This window comes from Leucopleurus acutus (assembly GCF_964270905.1).
Source record: "Leucopleurus acutus genome assembly, chromosome: 8".
Lineage (NCBI taxonomy): Eukaryota > Metazoa > Chordata > Mammalia > Artiodactyla > Delphinidae > Leucopleurus > Leucopleurus acutus.
This window is the reverse complement of record NC_139151.1, coordinates 5,961,480-5,978,985: the sequence shown is the minus strand read 5'-3', so window position 1 is coordinate 5,978,985 and position 17,506 is coordinate 5,961,480. Positions and strand designations below refer to the sequence as shown.

The 17,506-nt window shown below is 37.1% G+C and overlaps 1 protein-coding gene across 3 annotated transcripts in view; it reads right to left on the bottom strand.

Moving 5' to 3' along the window:
• Window positions 1-17,506, bottom strand: part of ARHGAP32 (Rho GTPase activating protein 32) — a gene marked incomplete at its 5' end in the record, with an annotated part of 264,616 nt that overhangs the window by 107,635 nt on the left and 139,475 nt on the right. For 2 of the 3 annotated variants that reach the window (XM_082844494.1, XM_082844492.1), the window contains 3 exons: window positions 15,168-15,252; window positions 15,631-15,672; window positions 16,219-16,310. In XM_082844494.1, the coding sequence (XP_082700620.1) occupies window positions 15,168-15,252; window positions 15,631-15,672; window positions 16,219-16,310 (219 nt within the window). The remainder of the gene's footprint in view (window positions 1-15,167; window positions 15,253-15,630; window positions 15,673-16,218; window positions 16,311-17,506) is intronic. The other variant, XM_082844493.1, reaches the window with a different exon arrangement.

Genomic DNA, 17,506 nt, shown 5'->3' with positions numbered 1-17,506 from the left:
AAGACTCTAAGACTGCCAACAAAAAGAAAGCTGCTTTTAAAGGAAAATACCAAGAGTCCTACTTAAATTACGGGTTCATCACAACAGGTAATTCATATCCTCCAAGCCCAATTTGTATAATATGTGGCAACTGGCTATCCAACCAAGCCATGAAACCTTCAAAACTGCTTCACCACGTGGAGACCAAGAACCCTGCATTAAAAGACAAGCCTTTGGAGTTTTTCAAAAGAAAAAAACGTGAACACGAAGAACAGAAGCAATTATTGAAGGCCACCACTTCATCACATGTGTCTGCCCTGAGAACATTGTTCTTAGTGGCTAACCACATTGCTAAAGCTGAGAAGCCCTTTACTATTGGCGAAGAGTTGATCCTGCCTGCTGTTAAGGACATGTGTTGTAAACTTTTAGGAGACACTGCAGTTCAAAAGGTGGCACGTGTTCCTCTTTCGGCTGGCACCATAACTAGACAAATTAATGAAATAGCAGAGGATACTGAGGCACAATTGTTAGAGAGGATTAATGAGTCACCGTGGTACGCAATCCAGGTTGACAACTCTACCGATGTTGACAACAAGACAACAATGCTTGTTTTTGCGCGATACATTTTTCAGGAGCATGTGCATGAGGATACGTTATGTGCACTTTTGTTGCCAACCAACACCACAGCTGCAGAACTATTCAAGTCTTTGAATGATTACATATCAGGAAAACTGAATTGGTTGTTTTGTGTCGGTATATGCACGGACAGAATGGCTGCCATGACTGGACGGCTTTCTGGTTTCACTACTCGGGTCAAAGAGGTCGCTTCTGAATGTGAGTCTACGCACTGTGTCATCCATAGAGAAATGCTGGCTAGCCGAAAAATGTCACCTGAACTTAACAACGTTTTGCAGGATGCTATTAAAATTATCAGCCACATTAAAGTACATGCCCTTAACTCACGTCTGCTCACGCAGCTCTGTGAGGAGATGGACGCAGAGCACACACGTCTTCTCTTATACACAGAGGTGAGATGGCTTCTAAAGGCAGATCACTGGCCAGAGTTTCTGAGTTAGGAGAGCCGCTCCAGAGATTTCTTTTAGAAAAACAGTCACCACTGGCAGCACATTTCAGTGACAGAGAATGGGTCGCAAAACTTGCTTACTTGTGTGACATATTCAATCTGCTCAACAAACTCAATCTGTCACTTCAGGGGAGAACGACAACTGTGTTCAAGACGGCAGATAAAGTGGCTGCATTCAAAGCCAAACTGGAATTATGGGGGCAATGAGTGAACATTGGGATTTCTGACATCTTTCAAACATTAGAAGAGATTTTGAAAGAGACTGAGCCAGGGCCTTCTTTCTCCCAGCTGGTGCGTGATCACCTATCTCAGCTTTCAGAAGAGTTTGAGTGTTACTTCACAACCACAAAAGACCCCGGAACTGGGAAGGAATGGATCCACAACCCAATTGTGAATAAGCCAGGTGAACTGACTTTGTCTGTGCTAGAAGATAATCAACCGCTTGAGATCACAAATGACGGTGGCCTTAAAAGTATGTTTGAGACAACGTCAAATCTCCATACGTTCTGGATTAAAGTCACGGTGGAACATCCTGAGATTACCACAAAAGCACTGAAAAGCCTGCTTCCATTTCCAACATCCTATCTTTGTGAAACAGGGTTTTCTGCAGGGACGGCAACCAAAGCGAGATTACGGAGTAGATTGGGCATAAGCAACACACGTCGGGTGTCACTGTCTCCCATCACCCCCAGATGGGACCATCTAGTTGCAGGAAAACAAGCTCAGGGCTCCCACTGATTCTGCATAATAGTGAGCTGCATAATTATTTCATTATATATTACAATGTAATAATAACAGAAATAAGGTGCACAATAAATGTAATGCACTTGAATCATACCAAAATACTCCCCCCCGCCCCCGCCCCGGTCCGTGGAAAAACTGTCTTCCACGAAACCCGTCCCTGGTGCCAAAAAGGTTGGGGACCCCTGGTCTAGACAACTGCAGACTAGATGATTACAGTGGTCTTCTAACTGGTCTCTTTCCACTTCCTACTACACACTGATCATGGTACTTTCTTCTCAAAATCCCTCAATACTTTGTCAGTTCCTACTAAGAAATTAATTTAAAGGCAAAGTCCAAATACCTTAGATGAGCCCTGAAGGATGGCATTTCTCCAAATTATCTTCTAAACCACTATGAAAGATTAGGCTACATTCGCCTATAGAAACTTATGACATGAACATAATGATTTATTTTTACTTCCTTCAACTTAATGATATCTCAATCCTTTGCCTATAAGAAATGGAAAACAGAATTTCCAAGTCCCATACTTCTGGATTCCTTACAAATCTATTTTTGGAGTTTTTTTTCCTATACTGAATTCACTTTCTATCACCATGGAAACCAATCTGAAATTAGTGTTGTTAGGATCTTTAAAAATACAACTCTATTCAGCAAGCCTTCAAATATTCAAAAAAGTTCTTTCTCTGCATGGAGAATGGAAATCAGCGTAAAGGTGGGTAAAAATACATCACCCCACCCACATGAAAAACATTCATCAAAGCTTAATCAACAGACTGCAAATGGGGCAAAGAAGGAGTTCTCTTCTTTTTATTCACCTTTTATAATGCTATTACGGTTTCAGTTATTATGGGTTCACTATGACATACCTATGGAGTTTGTAAACAGTTTTCTTCACCCACCATAGCTTGTAGTAGAATATGTAAACATGAAAAATAATTTCTGTTGCACAATATTATGTGGTCTGCTCATCCCAACCATCAACATCCTAAGATTCAACACTGAAAATACCACTTCAAAACACCTGAGCTGAGGATGCCAACTGGAAGAACAACTCTATATTTGAGTTACATCTTAGGTGGGTAAAGTGAAATAAGTTCTAATTTCAGAACATAGGGCAAAAATCAATGAGACAAAACTGCAATTCAAATTTCTTAGGAAAAAGCTAGAGACCTACATGCATCTTAATAAACTTAACAGTCAGTTTTTCCTTCCAGAACCAGAAGAGAGCACTGTTTCCTCAGGTGAGTACCAGGTGAAGGAACTGGTTTGCTCATCTTTAAACACCAGAACCACCCTCAGCTCAATGAGAGGTCCACAGCATGAAGAATACATGGGAAATGAGATTAAATGACAGAACAGCAGAATCACATCTCCCATCTTACAGATGCTCACTCCAGAATATACACTTGCCAGGAAACAATACTTCAAGAATATTTTCACACTTCTATTGGTCAGAACTTTTTGAACAAACAGCTTTAGCAGCAGGGTTAAAGGAAGACTGAATGGGAACCCAAATAATAGAGCCCTCCAGAGAGACAGAAAGTCTTTTCTCTCCCCAGAGCCATCTGTTTGTGAAAAAGAACCTTTCCTTCTTTTCCCCAGAGAGGATGTGTTTACATTCCAGAGCAGTGTTCCCTCTCTCCATCTCCAGAAAGGCAGATGGACAGAAGTGCCAGCTATCCTATATAAACTCCAAGTTTCATAATTTCAGAGTTTGTCTCTCGTGGTACAAAATCCCAGCGTACTCACAGGGTATATCTTGTTCTCACATCACCTCATGGAGAACAAGCCCCTTGCACAGCAGCTTCAGTAGAGAACACTCAGGAAACAGGTATTACATTCATACTTTTTCTGTGCTGTATTTCAGTCAAAACCTGAGCTCTCGCATTCAGGTTAATTTAACCTAACGCTTTATACGAAATTGGATAAAAAGAAACATTAACTCACAGCTTCAGATAACGGAATGATAAAAGAAAATGCAAACCCACATAGTCACCTAATGTTCTACACACTAGATGGCGGTATCACATAAAGCACGGCAGAAAGAGACTCACGCCCCAACAGCATCAAGCTGAATAAACTGATTATATATCTTTGCGTGTGGCAAGAGATTTTTTTTCCTTCTTACTGAAAAATAGTTGGTGAATGTGAATAAATGTTTGTTTTTGGACAATGGAGATGATACAAGGACAGGTGCAATAAAGATAATAAATATACAGAATTTAAAACTACATGTGGTTTTACTCAATAAATAATAAGAAGCCCTTTCTAGCAATTGCTTATCTTTATATTTTTCTTCAGGTTTCAATTTCTGTAAATAAAATATAACACTTATACATCAAATCCTGTAGAGTCTGTTCAAAGTACTATTCAGGGAGAAAATGTCCAAACTCAAATGCACTTATTAAAAAACAATGACCAAAAACAAATAACATATCAATAGTACCTACACAATTTTATTTATCTAAGGAAAAAAGTATGCTTAGGAATTAATAGTTAATTAATAATAGGGAGGGAGAGATGAAAGGCGGGAGGGAGAAGACAAAGAGTCTCACGTTGATGAATAAAATCCCAAGCTGGTTTCTTGATGAGACCAAGTGTTAAGAATATCTTGTACACAACAATTTATACCCACAAATTTGAAAGCCTACACTAAACGGACAATTTTCTCAGAAAAGATAAAAACTGACCTAAGGAGACATTGACTAGACCTAAAAAGAATCTGACTAGACCGATAATCAAATTATAAGTTGAAATGGTAATTAAAGATTAAGCCCTCAAATGGGACCAAACAGGAAAACTGTACTAAACTTTCAAAGAACAGGTAATTCCCATTTCCACAAACTATTCCAAGACATTTACTTTTTAAAGGGTATGGGGCAGTGAAGTTCCCTAACTCAGGCTTGTGAACAAGTACAGTACACAGACCAACAGCACTAATGAACATAGACACAAAAATCATAAAATCCTGATAAGAGTGAATTTATTTTTTAAATATTTAGCCCAGAAGTAGAGTATGTCCTAGGAATACAAAGATGTTTCAACAATCTATTTCTGTGACCAGAGTAATGATCTGTACTAATTTTTAAAGACAGCTTATTCATGCTCTATATAAAAGTGGACTAAGAACTAAGAACATGACATGGTACAGCCTCTCCTGCTGCGTCATTACATCCTTTTACCTCTTCTTCACCTTGTCACATCCCCAGTTCATTTAAGTCAGAGCTCACAGTTCATCTTAGCTAGAAGGATCATTAGCTGTCATCTGGTTATTCTAGTGTATCCAGTATGAAGATAAGGAAAACAAGACCAAGATTAACTGACAATCTCCCTCAAGGTCAAGACTATGTGGCACAATGAGAGCATCCTGCCAGCTGGCCATACCCATTCCACCCCACACCAGTATCCTTTCTCCTCAACAAGACAATGCCATATTATGTCATGTGTTACAACTGAAAATAGTGAACTGATACTTGAACAGGAAAATCAGAGATAAGCTAAGGTCTGCTATAACGGAGCTGAAGTAGGATTTGAACACAGATGTGCAGTCAAAGGCATATGTGTTGCCAATTCACTGGGAAAAGTATACACAGGCTTGGTAATTATTTTATCAGGCACAAATTAAATTACAAACAGGAATGCTGGAGGATGCTCAGTGTTTACAACAGCATCAAAAGGAATAAAATACTTAGGAATAAATTTAACCAAAAAACTGAAACACTTGTATGCAGAAAACTACAAAATATTGTTGAAAAAAATTAAAGAATAAGGGCAGACACCCCATGTTCAAGGACTGGAAGACAATATTATTAAGATGGCTATATTCTGCAAATTGAACTACAGAATCAACATAATTCCTATAAAAATTTCAACTGCCCCTTTTTTAAAAAAAAAAAACAAAAATGGACAAGCTGATCCTAAAATTCACATGGAAATCCAGGGGACTTCAGAATAGACAAAACAATCTTGAAAAAGAAGAACAAAGTTGGCAGACACACAATTCTCAATTTCAAAACACATTACAAAGTTACAGTGATAGTAACAGTGTGGTACTGGCATAGAATATATATAGTCGAAAGGAACAGAGGTGAGAGTACAGAAAAAAACTCATACATCTATCGTCAATAGATTTTCAACAGGAGTGCCAGGACCAACGGAGAAAGAACAGTCTTACCAAAAGTGGTGCTCAAAAAACTGGATATTCGCATCCAAAAGAATGAAACTGGACCCCCTACATCACACTATATACAAAAATTAACTCAAAATGGATCAAAGACATAAATATAAGTGATAAAACCATAAAACTCTTAAAAGGAACCACAGGAATAAATCTTCATATCAATCTTCATATTGGGTTAGGCAATGAGTTCTCAGATATAACAACAAAAGCATACGCAACCAAAGAAAAAAACAGATAAATCAGATTTTACCAAAATTACAAATTTCTATGCTTCAAAGGATACTATAAAGAAAGTTAAAAGACAACCCACAGGATGTGAGAAAATATTTGCAAATTATGTATCTGATAAGGGTCTAGTATTCCAAATAATATAAAGAATTCTTACAACTCAACAACAAAAAACAAATAACCCAATTAAAATATGGACTTGATAGACATTTCTTCAAAAAAGTATGTAAATGGCCAACAGCACATCTGTCCAGTCACACCCACTAGGGTGCTATATTCAACAAGACATATAAAACCAAGAGAATCAAAAACATATGTTCACACAAAAAATCATACATGATTGTTTACAGTGGCCAAAAAGCGGAAACAACTCAAATGACAACAAACTAAAGAATGGTTAACAATATGTGGTAGGTCCACACAAGAGAATAAGATAAAGCCATAAAAAGGAATGAAGTACTGATAAATGCCACAACATGGATGAACCTTGAAAATACTAGGCCAAGTAAAAGAAGCCAGCACAAAAGACAACATAGTGTATTATTATATTTATATGAAATGTCAAGAATAGGCAAATCTACAGAGACAGAAAGCAAATAAACTTAGCAACAACTGTCAACATTTTAAATGTACATACCCTCTGACCCAGCAAATCCTCTTACAGGATTTTATTTAATGGATATATTCATATCAATAAAACCTGGAATATCCATCGATAGGGAACTGATTAAATAAACTATGGTATAATAATAAAATGAAATATTATGTGGCTGTGAAAAAGAATGAGGTGAATCCAAATTACTGAAATTTAAAAAAATACAAAATATACTTTCAAGTAAAAAAGCAATTTGCAGGACAGTATGTATAGAATTCCATCTAGCTATATTTTTTAAAGGTTATAGATAGCTAGGTAGATAGTTATAGCTATAGCTCTATCTAGAGATACTGCTATTTATTTTATAAATATATAGAAAAATTCTAGACAGACACATAATAAATAGTTAATAAAAGAAATAGGGCATAAAGGGAATTTTAACTTGCATTTGTAGTTTTCATCATCCATTCTATTTGATGCTTTACTGTAAATAAATAAATAAATGCACACTCATAAGGAAAATATATTCTTATCCTATAAGAGCAAATTTAAATGGTGAAAAAACCCAAAATATTAAAAAAGCATTTTTAAAGCAGATTTTATCTCTTCTTCAAATTCATTCATGCAACAAATATTCACTGAGTGATTTTTTTATGTGTCAGGCACTGTTATAGATAGATGCTGAGGTGGAAAAAAAAATAATAAAATATTTAGCATGCCAAATAGTGGTAAATGTTATGGAGAAAAATTAATTACAGAAGAGAGATGAAAACTGCTGGTGACCAGGAATTGCCATCTTATGTACAGAAAGTACACTTGCTCTGAGAAGACAACATTTGATCAAGTATTTAAAAAAGGGAAGGTAGCAAGTTATGTGAATATCCAGGGAGAAGAACTTTCCAAGTAGAGGAAACAGAGAGTCCAGTGGTCCTGAGGAGGGAGCCTGTACACCGGAGGGACAGCAGAGGCAACGGTGGCCAGAACTCTAAGTCTTAGGGGAGGAGAATTAAGAGATGAGGTCAAAGAGGTTAGAGGTAGAGCTTGTAATCCACACAGGGAATTTCAAAGAATTTGACTTTTACTCTGAAAAACAGGAGAAATAATTGGAGGGTTCCGAAAAAGTGACATGATCTGCCTTAACATTTGAAAAGAATCATTCTTGCTGTTATGCCAACTATATAAGACTAATGAAATAATCCCCCTGAAAGGACAACAGCTAACTTAAGGTGACAGCTGAGACAGGCAGGGTGGCCAGATCCTGGATATATTTTAAAGACAGAGGCAAGAGTTTTGCTGATGGACTGGATGTGAGGAGTAACAAAAGGAAAGAAATCCAAGATGACTCCAAGGTTTGGCTGGTCAGGAACTGGAAAGATAGGGTTGCTATTCATCACGTTGGGGAACACAGCAGGAGGAGCAGGTTTGAGAGGGGACTGTACTAAGTATGCTAAATTTAAAAGGCTATTAGTCATCCAAGTGAAGATGCAGAGAAGTCCGCTAGAGACACAATGCCACAATTCAAAGAAACCATTAAAATTTCCTTTGTATGTTATATGGTAATGATACTACTAACCCAAATTAACGCTTACATCTAAATTATTTTATAAGCAATTGTGTCTCTCAGTCTAAATAAAATTGAGAATCAGAATTTATAACATATAGGATTAAGAATAATTACTTTCATTTTATAACTGAAAGCCTTAAAGTTAAATATAATACTGTCAGATTTTTAAAATTTAGTGGACAGTGACATTTTCTAGGATACAATGGCCTACTGAAACTATAAATTTCAATATCTGAGGAAGAGAAAGAGATATAAATATGAGCACAAGAAATCCGTAAGTCTAAGAGAAATTCCTCAGATCAGAGTGAAAAAAAAAAAGAAGGTATGCAACTGCAGAATGTCCCACAACTGGGACATATTAATAGGCAAAACTGAATCAGTCAACTGACAGTATGAATACCTATGAGGATATACCAGAGCTACTGAGCTTAAGGTTGATGACGTCTTCCAAACACATTTTACTAAGTTTTCCTACTTATTTTCTCCACAGCACATACTGTCAATCCTATATTAAAAACAAGTAAAGATTCTGAGAAGGAGGATTCTGGGAAGATGGTGGAATAGGAAGCATCAGGAATCTCCCACCTAGACAGTAATTGCACTGGCAGAATCTGATGCAATTATTCTGTAACTCTGGAGTCTACTGAAGGCTTGGGACTTCCAGGTGAAGGCTTGGAGGATACACTGCCGAGAATTTTGGTCCATCTCAGCTCTTAGCACAGTAGCAGCTCCCCATCCCCAGCACCTCGGCACATGCCGCATACACTCAAGGAGCAGGCTGCATGCAGCTTGCGACAGCCAGGGTGGGCAAAAAGGAGGCTGCCCCATAAATAAGAAGGACCTGGGCTCTGATGGCTGCTCCTGATAGCAGACGTGCACAAAGGCAGACACTCATGTTGTTACACCCCCCATATTGTTGCAAGCCCCTCCCCCACTAGCTGAAGCAACTTCCCAAGAATTTAAAGGCCCAGTGCCCTTTCCCCTCCTTAATTTTTCTTCTTCCCCTTTGGGGAGCCAGACATTATAGACTAGGACATTCCAAACCAACTGCATACATGGGGAAGATGCCCAGGGACACGTGCAGGCTCAGGAAATACCTGAGGAGACCTTAAGTTTACACCTCAGGCTAGTCCTTGGCACAGAGTGAGGCTACAACAATTAAAAATAAAATAAAATAAACAAAAAAAACCCCAGCAAACGTCAGGGAAGGGGCAAAAATCAGATTTCCAAAGTTAGTTACTACTACCACACTCAAATGTCTGAATCAACAAAAAGCCATAAGGTACACAAAGAAATAGAAAACTATAGCCCATCCAAAGGAAAAAAACAAATCAACAGAAACAACCATAAAAAAAAAAGTGATCGTAGATCTACTAGGAAAAGACTTTAAGATAATTTTAAGATGCCCTCCAAAACTAAAGAACAATGTAGAAAAAGTAAAGAAAATGACATATGAACAAAACTGAAATATCAACAAAAAGACAAGTTTCTAAAAAGAAATTCTGCACCTGAAAGTACAATAACAACAATGAATATTTCACAAGAGGGACTTAAGGGCAAATCTGAGTAATCAGAGGAAAGAATCAGTGAACGTGAAAATATGACAATGGAAATTATGGAGTCTGAGGAACAGGAAAAAAAAAAAAGAATGAAGAAAAGTGAACAGAGCCTACAGGACCTCTGGGGCACCATGCCATACACACTGTAGGAATCTCAGAACGAAACAGAGAGACAAAGGACAGACAGAATATTGGAAGAAATACTTCCTGAAAACTTCCAAAATTTGATTGAAGATATGAATATAAATAGCCAAGAAGCTCAACAAACTCCAAGTAAGATGAACTTCAAGAAACCCACACAAGACACATTATAATCAAACTTTCAAAATCCAAATACAATGAAAGAATCTTAAAAGTAGCAAAGGGAGAAGCAACTAGTCACATACAAGGGATCTTCAATGAGATTATCAGATTTCTTATCAGAAACTTTGGAGGCCAGAAGGCAGTGAGGCAACAAATTCAGACTGCTAAAAGAATAAAATTGTCAACCAAGAATACATATCCAGCAAACCACCCTTCAAAAGTGAGAGATAAAATAAGACATTCCCAAATAAGCAAAAGCTGAGAAAGTTCAGTAACATTAGGCTTATTCCACAAGAGAGGCTCAAGGGAGTCCTCCAAGTTGAAATAAAATGGTGCTTGATAATAACTAGAAAACATACAAATAAAGACCTCAGTAAAGGTAAATACATGGGCAACCATAAAAGCCGGGATTGTGTAACAACGCTTCGTAACCAGTTTTTGTTTCCTACACGACTTAAGAAACTAATACTTTTTTAAAATTGTAAGTCTAAAAGCGAGTATTGGAAATTTAGTTTGTAACCCCACATTTTGTTTTCGACGTAATTTAAGAGACTAATGTATTTAAAAGAATTACTAGTTTATGTTTTAGGGACACACAATGTAAAAAGATGTAATTATATGACATCAACAACTGAAAGGTATGGGGATCAAGCTGTAAAGGAACAGAGCTTTGGTATGTCATTGAAATTAAGCTGGTATAATTAGAGTGTTATAACTTAGGATGTTAAATGTAATCCCCATGGTAACCACAAAGGAAATACCTATAGATAGACACAAAAGGAAATGAGGAAGGAATTGAAACATTTCACTACCAAAAAAAATAACTAAAAGCAAAAGAGGACGAATGCAAAAAATGAGGGACAAGAAATCTACAATACATAGAGAAAACAAATAGCAAAATGACGGAAGTAATTCTTCCTAATCAGCAATTACCCTAGATGAAATGGATTAAACTCTCCAATCAAAAGACAAAGATGGGCCCAATGGATTAAAAAAAAAAAGTGATCCAACTATATGCTAAAAGTCTAAAAGAAGACTCACTTTAGATTAAAAGACACAAACAGGATATATAAAAAGAATTCCTAAAACTCAACAAAAACTAAACAACCCAATTCAAAAATGGGGGAAGGACTTTCAATAGACATTTCTCCAAAGAAGATATACAAATGGACAATAAGTACAAGAAAAGATGCTGAACACCACTAATCATCAGGGAAATGAAAACCTTGTTATACTCATTAGTTTTACAAAAATGTTCAAATGTTATATCATATATATGTTCATCCAGAACCTTGTCTCCTACAAGTGTTTGATTCCAAGCATCCAATGGCACATTACACATATCTCTACTGCCTCATCATGCCATGGACTATCCATGCTCTCTTTACTATTGGACATAGAGTCATCAGTGTCTTTAATCAGACTGGAGAACCAGGAATCAAGGGGCTGGAAATGGGAGTGGTACCACTCAGTGTTACTCATAGTGACTCACGAGCAAAATTAGTGTTTCCTGTCTCCATGACTATATGCTATACTGGCCTAGTAGTCTTAGTTCCAAGCGGAGGAATGTTTCCACCAGAAAACATAACAATGATTCCAATGAACTGGAAGTTAAGAATGCTGTTCAGCCACTTTGCGCTCCTTATGCCTCTAGATCAACAGGCAAAGAAGGGCATTACGGTATCGGCTGGTATGACGGATCCTGATCCTGACTACCAGGGGGAAACTGGACAGCTCCTTCACAATGGAGGTAATGCAGAGTATGTCTGGAATAGATGGGATCCCTTAGGGTGTCCTTAGTATCACCATGCCCCATCATTAAACTCAATGGAAAATAACAAGAACCCAGTTCAGGCAGGACTATTAATGGCCAGACCCAGAATGAAGGTTTGGGTTGCCTCACCAGGTAAAGAACCACAACCAGCCGAGGTTCTTGCTGAGGGCAGAGGGAAATACAGAATGAGTAGTGGATGAAGGCAACTGTAACACCACCTACAACTATGACTGTTTACAGAATCAAGAACTATACTTGCCACGAGCATTTCCTCCGTATTTTGTTATGAATATGTTCCTGTGTGTGTGCGCACGCATGCACGTGTAACAAATATCTTTGTTTTCTTCCCTCTCTTATCACCTTATATAATGTAAGATTTATATCATGGTATTTAAGTATTTTTAACATTACATCACAGTATATTAGTTATGGGTTATCAAGAAGAGTGAACACTACCCAAGGACTTTGCATCCTCCTCTAGGAAAAGGGTTAATGTTTTTGGTTATATGAAAAATAGTTGATGGTGCTAGGCAGAAGTATGACTTTGTTATTGTCTTTATTTGGCAATAAGTATGGTTTAAGGGGTGCCAAGTTGAGAAGGGGAAGACTGTGATGGTTAATCTTGTGTGTCAGCTTTTGGGCAAACATTATTCCAAATGGTACTCTTATTTTTTAGATGAGATTAACAATTAATTCAGTAGATCCTGAGTAAAGCAGATGACCCTCCATAATGGAGAGGGAGATGGAGAGGGAGAAAAGAAGATTACCCTCCAATCACTTGCAGGTCTTAATAGAAAAAAAGACTGACCTCCGCACTAGAAGAGGGAACTCTACCAGCAGAGTGCCCTTGGACTCAAACTGCAACAGCAACCCTTCCCTTGGTCTTCAGCCTACTCTGGAGATTTAGGACTTACTAAAGCTCCACAACCACATGAGCCAATTCCTTAAAATCTAAATATCTATCTCCCTCTCCCTCTCTCTCTCTCTCCACACACACACACACACACACACACACACACACACACACACACACAAATTCGTTCCGTTTCACTACAGAACTCTAACATAGCTAATCACACTTTAAAATAATAATAAAATTGGGCTCCTTTAAAAAAGGACTGGTGGGTATCACAATGTTAAAATACTGAGATATTGTACCACCAATGATCCATGCAACTATAGGGGCAAATGCTTTGCACAGGAGAAGGCCATCAGGACTCACCTCCAGTGCTATGGTTTATATCCACTCTGACTGGTTGTCACACTAGGGGGTCAAAATTTTTAACATCACTCCTTTTCACACTATACATAAATATCAATTACAAGTAACCTGAATGTTAAAGTCAAAACTATGAAACTTCTAGAAAAAAATAGGACAATATCTTTGTAACTTCAGAGCAGGGAAGGGCATCTTAAATATGACAGAAAAACTACAAGTCAGAAGATTTGTACAAACATACAACTACATAAAATAAAGAATAAAACAGTCAATGCCAGAACACTAAAAGCAGAATAAAGAGAGTGAAAGAAACATACCACAGGGTGAGAGAAAGTGTTTTTAGTTCACATACAAAAACAATAAAGGACTAGATGCAACATGAAAGGACTAAGATCCAAAATATGTAAAGCATTCCCATGAATGAATAAGAAAAATACAAGCAAATCTATAAAACAAAATGAGCAAAAGGCTTCATCTAGAGTTTAAAAAAATAGGAATCTCAAATGCCCAATAAACATTTGAAGAGCTGAGCAACCATATCAGAAATGAGGAGACTGCAAATCAAAATGCAGTGAGAGGGCTTCCCTGGTGGCGCAGTGGTTGAGAGTCCGCCTGCCGGTGCAGGGGACACGGGTTCATGCCCTGGTCCGGGAGGATCCCACATGCCGCGGAGCGGCTGGGCCCGTGAGCCATGGCCGCTGAGCCTGCGCGTCCGGAGCCTGTGCTCCGCAACGGGAGAGGCCATAACAGTGAGAGGCCCGTGGACCGCAAAAAAAAAAAAAAAAAAAATGCAGTGAGAAGTAGCTGGCATCTGTACATCAGGATTCACGTAGAACAATGTTCACTGAGATGTTGTTTAAAACAGCCAAAAACTGACAATAACCCAAATTTCAAAAAAATAAAAGAATCAATAAATTACTTGTGACATACGCACACTATGGATTAATACACAGCTGTGAACAAACTGAACAAACTATGAGTACATACATCTGCAAGGATAAATTTCACAATGTTAAATGAAAGCAGCAAGAAGGAATACATTCAATAATGAAGCCCAAACTGGTTTGACATTTCAACTTACCCCCAAGAACCCCTGATCCTTCTAACCCTGCTCTACTTTTTTACCGCAACTCTTATCTTCTTGGCCGTCTTCTATCCTCTTTAAGAATGGGTCTTTGCTTTTGGTGGTTGTTGTTCACTAATATAGCCGAGGCACCTGAAACAGTGCCTCGTAACAGTACTTGCTCAGTAAGTATTTGCTGAACGAATTAGAATAATTCCAATTATGTTAAGTTCAGAAAGGTAAACCTAAATGCCATATTGATTAGGAATGCATATAGAGAGTAAAACTGTTTTAAAAATGTAAGGTAATGAATATTACAAAAGTCATGGTATAAGTGACCTCTCGGGTAGGGAAGGCAAATGAAACACAAGAGGGACACAGGAAAATTTCTCTCTCTTAACCTAGGCTTTAAAATGTACATAAATATGTATATAAAATATATTATAAATGTGTTTTACATATATGTATAACCATAGTATACTTTACAATAAGAAAAATATTGAAAAAGAACTCCATTAGCACTTCTCTCCCTAACCCCTACTCCACCTTCACCCCAACTCTGATTTATCCATCACCACTATGACCCAACACAACAGTGAGGTAACGACTAAAATAGTTCATGCTATCAAACAGTGGCAAACTCTGTCTAGGGATCTGATAGAAATTCTGAAATTTATACAGATTCTTTTATACTGTTTCCACTTGAAACAGGAGTCATCGGGTGTCAAATATTAGTCAACAGAAGAGAAAAAAGTCTTCACATTAACCAATAAGACATCAATAGAAAGAACTACTTCTAAGTGTCACCTATCAGATACACAGATAAAGATATAAATATGTCTTGATTCAGTATGCCGGAAATATCTCGAATATACCTGTATGCTGCCAAACTCAACGTTCTCATAATGGAAATGTGCACATTCAGCCATCTTCGGAAAGTGACCTTTAGTGAAGGGTAACCTGAAGTACATGAAATAAATGAGATACAAGATACTGGAACAGTCAAAATTACTAAACTTAAGGAGGAAATAAAACAGGTTGAAGAGCTCATGCAACAAGCAAAACTATTTAATAAGCACATGCACATGAGCACATATATCCACACGTACCTTTTCAGAAATACACAGAATCAAATGGAAATTACATTCAGTGCACAAGTCAAAACCAAAAGAATAAAATAAAGTAAAATAAAAAGCATCACTATAGTACTCTTCTAATCCTGACCCATGTCAATGGCCCCAGAAAAACTAGGCTTTCAGTAAATGTTATGGAAACTGTCAACAGCCTGCTCTAAGCAGAAGCAGCATTCCCACCACAACATACAAAACCAGATTTTACCTGTGAATGTTGTCACAGCCCATCAGTCCTGGATTGGTGGGTCTGGATGCAGAATGAACATTTTTATCCTTGTCTTTCCTCTACTTAGAATAAAAACATAGCTATCTAACCCTTCACCAGGTGAAAAGACAGTTTTTCTGCCTAAAACTGAAACGGATACCTTCAGATATTTCACTTAATAGTCAAATACTGGCATCCATCTCAGGCTTTCTCAAAAGCATAGCTGAGAAACAGCAATTTCATAACTCAAATACCAAAAGTGATTTTTCCAAATGACTGAGAGCATGTATTAAAGCTACCAAAAAGGACATACTTGGATTGTGCCCATTGAACAAATGCAACCTAATACACAATAACATAAAAGTTGTTACAAGAACAAAATTAAAGTGTATTTTTAGATAAGTAGATAATCCTCAGACCTATTCTGCTAACAGTTGAGTGATACTTCAAGACTTAACAGTATTAATTTAATGTATGGACAGTAAGAGCTCATTTAGTTAGAAATCTGGATAAAAGTTTTAACAGAACTAAAGAACTGATTTCCGTTGATAGAAATTCACTTAAAACCCGCTGTAAAATTATACTTACTTTTTCACATGTTTAACCTTCATACTGGCTGTACTGCCACATGTCTTAAGACTAAGGTCTCCAGGAATCTCTGGAATGTCTGCTCCTCTTGCCTTAAAAAAATAAAGACAAAGGATTTATGACTATCCCTTTATTATGAATACATTTAAAAAAGCAGATTATAGCTCATTTCAATGGTTCTGCTGACTCCACACCAAAAGAAATACATACAGATTTAATAATCTCTTCTTAAAATTATAACTTACTTGACTTTTAATTAAGAATAAGGAAAAATATTCACCTAAAAATATTTAACTTTACTATAAAAGGAAAAATTTTTTGTCAAACTAAGAATTTTCATTCTCTTATAATCAAATTTTGAAATCAATTATTATATTATGTGCCTCAGCACAAACTAAAATCTCCCCCAAGAGTTGTTGGAACAAAATAACCGTGGTTACAATGATTAATAGAAGTTTAAATGGTATATGTAAACATAATTAGGAGATCACAACATACGTTTCTCACACTAAAATCTGAAAGTACCATCTATGTAATACCTCCAAATTACTTCTTACTCTGCCAGTTTTCATAGTAGTGATTTTTTAACTTTAGTGAAACATACACCTGCATCATTTTAACAACTGAAGCTGGAAAATGAAAAAGTTCTTCACACTCTGGAGAAAGCAAACAGCAAATCCAAATATCTATATTAAAAAACAAATTCATGCTATATAATCTATGAATTGTAACAGAAAAAATTAGTATAGCCAACGTCACATAATGCAATAGGGGAGAATAATGTGGGTTGAGCATTTAAACAGAGTTAAGAGGAGATCCACAAAGAAGATAAGTAAATATATACAGTGGAATATTACTCAGCCATAAAAAAGAACGACATCTTGCCTTTTGTAACAACATGGATGGACCTTAAGGGCGTTATGCTAAGTGAAATTAAGTCAGAAAAAGACAAATACTGTATGATCTCACCTATACATGGAATCTAAAATCAAATCAATACAAAAAAAAACCAAGCTCACAGATACAGAGAACAGACTGGTGACTGCCAGAGGTAGGGGTGGTGGATAGGTGAAAAAGGTGAAGAGGTCAAAACATACAAACTTCCAGCAATAAAATAAATAAGTCATGGGGATTTAATGTACAGCACAATGACTATAATTGATAATACTGTATTGCACATCTGAAAATTACAAAGAGAGTAAATCTTAAAAGTGCTCATCACAGGACTTCTCTGGCGATTCAGTGGTTAAGACTCCATGTTTCCAATGCAGGGGGCATGGATTTGATC